This window comes from Microchirus variegatus (genome assembly GCF_963457635.1).
Source record: "Microchirus variegatus genome assembly, chromosome: 19".
Lineage (NCBI taxonomy): Eukaryota > Metazoa > Chordata > Actinopteri > Pleuronectiformes > Soleidae > Microchirus > Microchirus variegatus.
In genome coordinates this window covers 18414727-18425948 of record NC_139820.1, presented here as the reverse complement: position 1 = coordinate 18425948, position 11222 = coordinate 18414727, and the positions used below count along the sequence as shown (strand labels likewise).

Here is an 11222-nt window from a genome sequence, read left to right as displayed (position 1 = left end):
GCTCTCAGAACTCTACACACAAAATCTAAAAACACACACACAATGGGCAAAACCCCTCAATTCTCCTGCAAAATGAAACTTAACATTCAAAACAATGTTATTTATTCTCAAAATGGTATTTTGTTTTCAAATGAGACACGCAAACCATCATATAAATAGACATTTATAAGAACCAGTTGAACACTGATGTGATCAATGTAAAACACTATGATGAATGGAAAACACTTCTTCTTCTTCATCGATCATAATGACTTAGGCCTTTTTGAGTGTTTAGTGTTATACTAACTACAGACAGTACATACATAAGTGTGTCAAATATTTTAGAATATTTTTTTATAGGCCCTGTGATGGACTGGTGAACTGTCCAGGGTGTGACCCCGCCGATCGCCCTATGTCACCCCGCGACCCTCTGGTGGAGGATGAAACGTTAGATAATGGATGGATTGTTTTTATACTCAAAACACACAAATACACAGTAACAAATATATTTTATTCCTATATATTTCCCACAAAAACAATGTACACAGTGTACATCCCAACCAACACAAAGTTGCACATACAGTGATCTACATACAAAACAGAACCCTTTTAAGCTAACGCACTGATTGCAAATTGTAAACCTGTGTGACAGGTGTTTTCCCATGTGATGAGTCAGTTTGCATAGTAGAGAAATTAACTTTAGAATTTTGAATGACGGTGTGTTCCTTGTGAAAACAAGAGATTTATTTCATGAAAATTGTGCCAAATGCAGAGAATTGTATGTAGTGTTTTAAAAAAAAGTGTGTTTTACAATTGCAATTTGAGTGTAATGCAGGAATTGTGCTTGTAGTTTAGCAGAGCTGGTTCAGGGGGTTGGTGCATGAGTTACCTGTTGTGGTCATTGTGTCTCAAGTACCAGAATTTGTGTGTAAACAATTGAGAAAAACTGTAAAGGCCACATTATACTTCTCCGACTGCGTAATGCGTTATCCGTCTGCGTCACCACGTAGACCACTCGAGCCTTTATACTTCTGCGTCGTGGTGACGGATAGGCGCTGCAATTTCCCGCCCGATCAGTAGGGGTCGCTGCGCAAGGTTGTTGTGCTTTTGGCTACAGTGAGCAATGGCGTCCGAGGGAGAAAGACTGTTGTTGTTGAAACAGCGGCCGTTTGTCACTTTTCTGTGTCCCGTAATGCAGTTTTAAGATAATTTGAGGCGTGAAATTGGCCATTTAGAGTCTAAACATGTGCTGTGTGTGTTAAGATATGACGTATTTATAGTTCGGCAGCAACGAAGTCGGCGGTCTTCAGCTCCGCCCTCTGTGGACGCTCGGTGCGCACTGTGAGCCGGCACAGAGCAGCTTCGCTCGGCCTGTCCTGAGGACCAATCGCAGCTCTTGCCGTCTCCGTTGTCCCTTGACGGAGTGACGGACACTTAAAAAATATTCTGTGCACCCGGAGACGTCGCAGAGGCTCTTCGACAGGTTCTGCGTCGACACAGAGGACTCTGCGTAGCCTACGCAGAGCACTTTACGCAGGAGTATAAATTGGGCTTAAGAGGGTGGTATTGGGACGGAGCCTTAGTGTTAGTTTGAGTTTTTTTGTAATATGGAGTATTTGCCAGGTGCAAGATTCAAAAAGCATTCTCTGCAGCATTGCGTGGCAGTTGGGGACAGTGCCTCTGGAATGGCAGACCAGGGTGGTGGTCCCTCTTTTTAATAAAAGGGGGATCGGAGGGTGTGTTCCAACTATCGGGGGATCACACTCCTCAGCCTCCCGGGGAAAGTCTATTCCAGGGTACTGGAGAGGAGAGTTCGGCCGATAGTCGAACCTCGGATCCAATAGGAACAATGCGGTTTTTGTCCTGGCCGTGGCACACAGGACCAGCTCTATACCCTTCGCAGGGTGCTCGAGGGTTCATGGGAGTTTGCTCAACCAGTCCACATGTGTTTTGTGGACTTGGAGAAGGCTTTCGACCGTGTCCCTCGTGGGGGGTGCTCCGGGAGTATGGGGTCAGGGGCCCTTTGTTAAGGGCCGTGCGGTCCCTGTACGACCGGAGCAGGAGCTTGGTTCGCATTGCCGGCAGTAAGTCAGACTTTTTCCCAGTGCATGTTGGACTCCGGCAGGGCTGCCCTTTGTCACCGGTGCTGTTCATTATTTTTATGGACAGAATTTCTAGGCGCAGCCAGGGGCCGGAAGGGGTCCGGTTCGGGAGCAACTGGATTTCATCTCTGCTCTTTGCAGATGATGTGGTCTTGATGGCTCCTACGAACCAGAAACTCCAGAATGCGCTGGGGCGGTTTGCAGCCTAGTGCGAAGCAGCTGGGATGAGAATAAGCACCTCAAAGTCCGAGGCCATGGTTCTCGACCGGAAAAAGGTGGCTTGCTCCCTCCGGGTCAGTGGAGAGATCCTGAAGATTGACAGGCTGATCGGTGCGGTGGCCGCAGTAATGCGGTTGTTGTATCAAGATCCCGGATACAAGCGGCTGAAATGAGTTTTCTCCGCAGGGTGGCAGAGCGCTCCCTTAGAGATAGGGTGAGGAGCTCCGTCACCCAGGAGGAGCTTGGAGTAGAGCCGCTGCTCCTCCACATCGAGAGGAGCCAGCTGAGGTGGCTTTGGCATCTGTATCGGATGCCCCCTGGACGCCTCCCTCGGGAGGTGTTCCAGACATGTCCCAACGGGAGGAGACCCAGAGGAAGATCCAGGACACGCTGGAGCGATTACGTCGCCTGGCTGGCCTGGGAACGCCTTGGGGTCCCCCAGGAAGAGCTGGAGGAAGTGTCCTGCGAGAGGGAGGTCTGGGCGTCCCTTCTCAGACTGCTGCCCCCGCGACCCGGCCCCGGATAAGCAGAAGAAGATGGATGGATGGATGGATGGATGGATGGATGGAAGATTCAAAAAGGTCATAATAAGTATTGTGTGATAAAAACACAAAAGATGCCATTTTAAAAATGTATTAGCACAGATGAATAACCATCAATGAATCAAATATAACAGTCTACAATAAAACTTGATCAAACTGCTGAGGTTGGCTGCAGCAGTTTTAAACTCTGTCACAGCATTTCAATGTAACACCTGTAATTAGGGCTGGGTGATATGGCCAAAAACATTATCACAGTAGAGAAAAATATTCATATCAGTCAATTTCAGTCATAATCATGATAAAATGTCAAATAATTCAAGATAATTCTTTGTAATCCATAAAAAATTGACCAAATATACCCTCCTCCACGAACAAAATAATAATTATAGTCTATAATTGTGCTGCAAACGGTCACTTACCACTTCCACAATGGCATTGATTAGTAACATCACATTCACGTATGTGGACCTACTATGGTTGGCAACAGGCCGGGTTAGGTGGAGAACCTTATTGTCGTAGGTCAAATTCAAATGCTTGATAACATCCCTGTAAGCACATTTACTCTCAGAGGATGCTCCATCTGCAGAGAAAACAATACAATTAACCAAGAAAGAATTCTCTCTCAGCTCACTGAGAGCATCAATGCGACTTTTACTTGGTAGTAAATAGTAACGATGAATATTGTTCACATTGAGGCCTGTGGATTAACTGTAAGAATGCTTACCTGTGAGGAGGAACAGGAAAAACAAGCTGACAAACATCACAAGTTCATCCAGGACCAGAAATAATCCAAAGTCTGAGATGTGAAAATGTTCCCTGTCCTCACTGTGCCGTCTATAAATATTAACCCACGCTACAAAGGGGATGGGCAAATTGGATAACTCACCCATTTCTTTTCTTTTTTTCTTTTTTATAGCATGTGTCTAAAAGGCAGTGGGTCTCAACCACACGAGCTTCTGAGGAAACTATTAAAAATGTTTCTTTATGAGTTCACAGATCAGGGCTTTGTGCGGTCAATTAACTTCTTTACAGACAAACAACTGCTGCAGGATAAATGATCGTACTGTGTGATGGCAAAACATTTAAATGCCTCAAAACAAATTCAACGGTATTGTATTTGTACCCCCAAGGTATACTAATGCAGTTGTGAGGAAGTATGTGGTGAGATTTCGCGGAGCTTCTGTTCATTTGGAAAGAAACCACAACTAATGGGATCATAATATACAACATTGGAATTATGTTCAAGTTCTTTATTTATGAGGTAAAGGGGAGTGTTTCCACTTGTTTTTTTCACCCTATTAAGATACATGAGAACATTAGAAACACCTAAAACAGTTAGGAGCATTTCTACAGCTGTGATCTCAATGCTAAAAACAGTTATGGCCTTTAAGGCGTCTTCTGCAGACCGTCCCATTTGTGATAACTGTAATTTTTGTAACAGCCCTTCTTTATACCACCAAGAGTTGTGCTTTTCTATGTCAGGGCCCTATGCTGCATTACTTTGCAAAAGATCAAATTGGCCAAAAGTCTGTCAGTCATTTGTGCACGATGGGGACACAGTATGATGCCTCCATGGCTGAAAACTCGCTCCACTCGGTGACGGTGCCTGGTGTTCGGTCTCAGTATCCAGCGATACTTTTTTCGGTACCTTACTCTAACTGAACTGTAACGCCAGGTTTAACAACTACAACATTTGATTACAGTTAAAAATCTCAACTTACGGTGTCCCCAGCTGTTGAGAACACCCGCTCTGAGGGTGTGGAAGAAGCCTGAACACAAAGATATTTGTAAGCCAACTTTGACAGCATTGGCATCTGTGCCCTCTTCTGCCATCACCACAGGACAGGGTTCACCGAGCTTAGGACTGTCGGGAAACTCCAGTACACTTGTACTTCGCTCTGGACCTTTTCTGTGATTGAAGGACCACTGACATCTGCAGCCTGGACAGTTCGCCAGTCCATCGCAGGGACACATATAGTGACAAACAACCATTCACTCACACTCTCACACCTACGGTCAATTTAGAGTGCCCAATTCATCTAATCCCCATATCGCATGTTTTTGGACTGTGGGAGGAAGCCGGAGAACCCGGAGAAAACCCACACACACACAGGGAGAACATGCAAACTCCATAGGACACTTTCTCTAACCCTAACCCTAACCCTACCCTTTTTCAAAAAAGGGTCCCATGTTCCACTGGCACATACAAAGTGGGGAACATAGGACCTTTTTTGGGAAAACGGGGAACATAGGTACGACCCCGATTGAAACATCTGTCTGACCAGAACATCTTCCTAATAACTATCCAATAGGACGGATGCCCACATCGTCCATTACAGACGTGGGCGGGTTAATACAGGAGTGAATGGGCTGCTTGAGCACCCGCTCTGAACGTCAAATATCGCCAGGGACGGCATAGCATTGTAGTGAATTGAACCCCCTCTCCGTCAGCAGACGACGGCAAATGGCACTTTTCCCGTCACACACAGACACACACAGCAAACCTCTTCAGCCTCTGTTCCAAGAGTTCCCCGTTTTTCCTCCTTTGACCATGTTTGCACTTTTTTATTGAGGTTCAGCATTGCATGGCTTGTTTTAAGATTCACTTAATTAGGATGTAACTTCAAGGTGAAGTAAGTAGTTTATAGTGCTATCTAGAGGAGAAGTTTTATCTCTATTATCACCCCCACAGTCGAGGCTAAATCGAGCTCCACAGAATTAGATGGAGCTCAGTTCAGTTTTCATTTATTTTTTAAATCATCCGTGTGTTCCTGAAATGCCGATCAATATTTAAAAGGAGTGTTATAAGGGTGTAGTTCTTCACATCATTAGTTTTTTTATTTTATGTAACCTGATAACATTAGCTTTTGATAATGATGCAGATATTTTTCCAACTTGAGATGACCGAGAGTTATTTTTAAATCGTTGTGTAAACACAGTTGATTTCTTTTTTACAAGATGTACTTGATTGCATTAAATATAATATTAAAGCATACAATATTTTTAGAGTGTTCATCGAGTCCATCTCTTCTGGTGTGACCATGTTCAACACAAACTTTCTGTCGATATAAATCTCCTGTTCTCTCCTGGAAAAATGTGCACGCACACAGTGTCCCAGATGGATTATCTACTTGACGTGTTAAGTCTCTACAAACCATTATCACATGATAGTTACATCAACAGTTGGGGCCTCTGATTGGCTCAAAATGAAATGTCAGTTCAGTGCATTTTTTTTGGACAATCGTCACTCATCAACTTTTTTTTTTTTTCCCCACTCACTGACATCACTTACTGACATTTTATGAACCAAACAACTAACCAAGTAATTGCTCAAATAATAGTGGACTGCAGCTAAAACAGAGAACCATGATGCAGAATGATATAGAAAACGTGATTAGAATGATGATATTAAACAATATCAGACAAGTCGAAGAACAGTTGTTATGAAGTTATTCAAATTATTCTTCTTAAACTCAGCACGATTGTATTTCTGACCCTATTTCCTCCAGTGTTAACACAGTTGTAACTTCTATTTGACAGAAGCCGGCAGTCACAACAAGGAGTTACATCACTCACTACATATTTCATTTGACTTATTTAACACAACCCCCACCAACAATAATCATCACATTTTTACCCCGATAGAAAATCATCTGAAAATGTTGTTTTTGTTCCCCCAAAAAGAGAGAAATAAAACAAACACAAACTTCTATATCATTGGTCACAGAGAAAAAAGAAATAATCGACAAAGTCATATTGGGGTTATTATAAAAGACGACTGTGTGACTGATTATTGGCCAGGCAGAGCATGTGACCTATGACATTACGGTTTGGGTCGGATCTTCATTGTGATCGACTTCAGAGAATAATCATATCCTTTCCAAGTCGTCCAGGTGATTCCACGCCCGTACTCTGAGTTGCCTTGAACACCGTTAGGACTCGCCTCGTGACATTTGTTGTACCACCATCCTCCGTAGAAGACCTCAGCACAGTTTCTGTCATCCTTGTCCTGGTCTTTGTCAAATGTAGAAAACTTCATACCATCATGGTAAGTCAATGAATCTCCTGAATAAAAAAGAAAGTGTCAAAGAATGACTTCATATTGCAGGAGCTGTCACACTTATACTGCCCCCTGGTGCTTTTCATGAGTATGAAAAGAGCCAGAGCAGACATTAGTCCAGTCCTGAGATATCTCAACTAGGGCTGCACCATTCTGGAAGAAATGTGAATCACATGTTTGTTGTTGCTTAGAATTGAGATCACCATTCTCTGGCAGTTTATTGCACTGATGAACAAAAGACTAGAAACATTGAGGTGAGAAAGTGTGATGGTAAAATAGGATGGTTCATTTGAGATGCAGCTCATGAAATCAAACGCAGAAGAATCTTTATCATTTAGATCATGATTATGATCATGAATGAGTGCTAATTTTTTTTTTTACACCATTTAACAACATTTTCAATTCTCTGATAAACTTGCGTTCACTCTACTCGCAAGAAAAAAATCAACCAGATATTAAAGTGAATAAATGTCAGATTTTCTCTAGAAGCAGCTTTGCTTTGGATTGACATATTTACATGAGAAAATGTTATGGCAGTGATCCACCTCTGTTGTCTCAAAGGATCTTTGGTGATCTGGCGAAATAATGGACTGTTTGCTTTTCCTCTACTGTTTTGGTATCCCGGGCAACAACAGCTGTCCGTCATCTTTGCCAGTTTCTTTCTTGACATATGACCTGCTGTACATGCCACTGGTTATATACTGTGCGGCTATTGATTTGAGCTTCGTGGCTTCACTGCCAAAGTGGTGTTGTTTTGCAGCCTACTGCCAGAGTTGGCCTCAAATCAATATATGGATCAATCAACACTTTCCTGTCTCGATATACGAGGACTAAGGGCGCTTTCACACCAACAGCAGTTGGTGCGCACCAAGCGATCCATTCGAACCAAAAACTCTAGTTCGTTTTGTTTTCGATGGTGTGAAAGCATCAATCGCACTCGGGTATGCACCAAATCAAGCAGACCACCTCTTTTTGGCGGTCTCGGTCCGATTGACTCCGCACCAAATGTCAGACTCTGGTGCGGTCCCTCTGGTGAGAACGGAACTCGGGTCCAAACCATATTCTGCAGTAAATGCCATGGACATAGCCTACCTTGTAGGTCTTTGGAGCAATCTTCGTCTCATAGTTAGCACGACCCCATTCATGAAAATAGCGCGTCTTTTCTGCCTGAAATGACGCGCTGTACGTCTTCGCCGACTCCAGTGCATCAGCAGATTGTTCTCCAGACGCAGCCGCGACTCATTCTCAAATTGGATATTTTGCCAAAAATGGCAAATACAGAGAATATTATAAACGAAGATCAGAGCAAGTAGCAATGTGCGAACGTGTTGCTCCATAGTGAGTCAAAATTGGCGCTTTTCTACCGGAAGATATTAAATATCTATTAACATTGATGAAACGTCAATCGGGCCAATTTTGGTTCGTTTGCTGGTGTGAAAGCGGACCACACTGGAGTCATATGTTACATAATAACAATTGTATTGCCTGGTGAGGATCAAATAATCGAACTAGTGGTGTGAAAGCGCCCTAAGACTCACCAGCAGCAGCTCCACATCTTCCATCGCTGAAGCCACCGATGTTCAGCTCGTAGCCTTCATCATAGTTACCCACAGAGAAGGTGGAATAATAGACGCAGGCCTTGTTGCCCTCAAAGTCCTCCATGTCAATCCTCAGTTCATAGTTCTTCTTGTTGTTCCGAGTAAGGGCATGGATGTTCTCCAGTCCTGGAGGACAAGGTTGATCAGCAGGGACAGTCAAAGACAGACAGATTGACTCGGGTCATTCGATGAGAGCTGTGATCAAACTCGACAATTAGTGTAGCAATAATGCCAAAGTCTCAACTCTTACCCATCCAGTATTCTCCTGATGCTTGTCCGAATCCATTTGTGTACCGGTCCCATCCACGTTTAAAGTTCACAGTGCCGTCTTGTCTTCTCTGAATCGCCTGCAGTAGATTTGTGTGTTAGGTGGAAGTTCTCCAATCTAATCTATCACCAGCTGCAGCATGATCAATGATAATGTTTTGGTGATAGATGATGACACTGATAGAAGGTGAATGAATGAATGGTTTTACTTCGGTTACAATACAAAATACTTAAATTATGTGCAATCAATTGGCAAATATTACCATACAGACCTCCACTCAACATTTTCCCACAACAAAATCTTAAATAAACTCTGTAACGGAAAAAGGAACAGGCTGAAGCCAAGGCTTATTTTTGTCCATCCTGTGCAATGACATTAGACGAGCAGCACTTCAGTGATTCATAGAATGACAATGTACAAATGATGATGGAACATATACGTACAGTCCATTTCACACTGGTCTCATCGCAGCCCATGTCACAGTAGACCGGGACAGGTGTCACTGATCCTCCCGGATAGATTCTGTACACACCACTGTGTGGACGATCTTCGTTGTGCGCGTCAGTGCAGTCGCCTGGACGACTGACTTCTGTGCAGACGGCTGCTGAGATCAGAGCGAGTAAAAGAATAAAAGCCTGAAATGAAAAGAGGAAGAAAACTGTCATCAGAACATTAAAGTCAGAGACGATTCAAACACACAGCATACAGAAAAAATGTGCTTGAAATACAAAATGTCAAAGATAAAAACACATCTGCAGGAACCTCTACAGCCAGATGTTCCTGCAACAAGTCAGACCTAAACATCGAGCAATCATACACTACTGTTCAAAAGTTGAATAGAAAATATAGTCAAGGCCCAATTATGGTTTTTGCAAATTCCTTTTTTCATTTTTCACAGACTGGAAGCGAGACTGACGCCATTTATTGTTCGTGAAGTGAAACTATAACAGCTGGTTGTTTGGGAGAAGGACATGAAGTCTATAAATATTATGTTAGCTGAGTGTGTGAATTCTTATTTTAGAAAACGTGAACCCTGCCAAAATAAAGAGCATCGAATGTCACCAGCAGAGGTCGCCATTACCCACAGTCAAGACTGACACAGCTTCAAATTCCAATGTAATAGCATTCAAGTGAAGTTATTCAGGGAGTTATTGAATGTTTTTATTGTTTAAAAAACAGTCCAGTGTGGCAGTGGTGCAACAACCTTTTCCACTTCACTTCTGACTAAAAATTCACTGATTTGACAAAAGAAAAACCAAACTGCTCACAACAAAATATTACAACTAATTTACTAGTTTATAACAGAGGGAGCAAAAGTGAACTTGAGCGTGAAGAATAAAAACAAGTGGAACTCTGTTGTTTTATGTCAGAGACACTTTGTTCCATCTGCATTATTTTCAGAGGATATTGATATCTTGTGAAGCTTTGAAATGACTGTGTTCAAAAGGTTCACATCTGAGTGCCAAGATAAGGACAGGAGAACAATGCTAACGTCATCATCCAGCCCGGTCACCAGTGTTCGTCTGTATTTACAGGTAAATTAAGGACACCAACCACCATCTACTTGTGTATGAAACCTTCACATTGCTGTACTTGCACAGTAAGGAAGAGAGAATAGCATCTGCCATGTGCTTTCTGTGGAATTCAATCATGAAAACATTCAATAACTCCCTGAATGACTCATTACTATGCATTTAAAGATGTATAGTATTACATTTGTGTGCTTTGCCCTGGGACGACAATACAAGACTTCCATAGATGTTGATCCGTTTGAGACAGGCTAGTTTGCTTTGTCTTCCAGATGACCAGTCATCAGCCACTCTTTACATACCTAAGATCCATTTGTTTTCTTCTTCTTTTGTTTTGTTCAAATCATACAGGATCATAGGCTATGGACAATGAATCCCTGGGTGGATACGGGCGCCACCTTGTGGCTAAACATCGACACTGAAGTCATCATAACTTAATCATAAATGATATTAATACTATGAAATTGGAATTTGAAGCTGTGTCAGTCTTGACTGTGGGCGATGGCGATGACTCTTTTGGTGCACTCCCTGGTTGTCCCCCGAACTAAAGGAGCACATTGTTTATTGAATTGTTTTGTCATTTTGTTAGATGGAGGGAATATGTTGGCCAAAAAGAGGAGTTTTGAAAGGATAAAGGTTTTTGATTATATTAATTCTTGATTTATAATCAGTATTCTTGTTTTCCCATTTCTTTAGCTCTTCTTTAACTTCGCCCAGGTTTTTCTCCCAGTTTCTTCCGCTGCAGTCTTTGTTTCAGATGGACAAACCTAAGATTTTGATTTCATCTTTTACTTACTCCCTCTGTTTTATTGATTTGATTTGGCTCCAGAGGTGAGTTCGTGAAGGCTTCGGTGGTTTGTTAAAACGTCCGTCTCGAGCTGATTCTTTATAATGACAGTGACGTCATCAGCGGAAGCCATAGCAG

General features: G+C 42.7%; 1 protein-coding gene across 1 annotated transcript; it reads right to left on the bottom strand.

The window, feature by feature from the left end:
* Nucleotides 1-6665: 6665 nt before the first annotated feature.
* Nucleotides 6666-10725, bottom strand: LOC310941021 (microfibril-associated glycoprotein 4-like; the record flags this gene model as incomplete). Its single annotated transcript, XM_083906092.1, has 5 exons — nucleotides 6666-6907; nucleotides 8441-8626; nucleotides 8751-8847; nucleotides 9212-9403; nucleotides 10687-10725. The coding sequence occupies 5 exons, from the start codon at nucleotides 10723-10725 to the stop codon at nucleotides 6666-6668; spliced, it is 756 nt and encodes a 251-aa protein (XP_083762218.1).
* Between the last annotated feature and the right edge of the window lie 497 nt (nucleotides 10726-11222).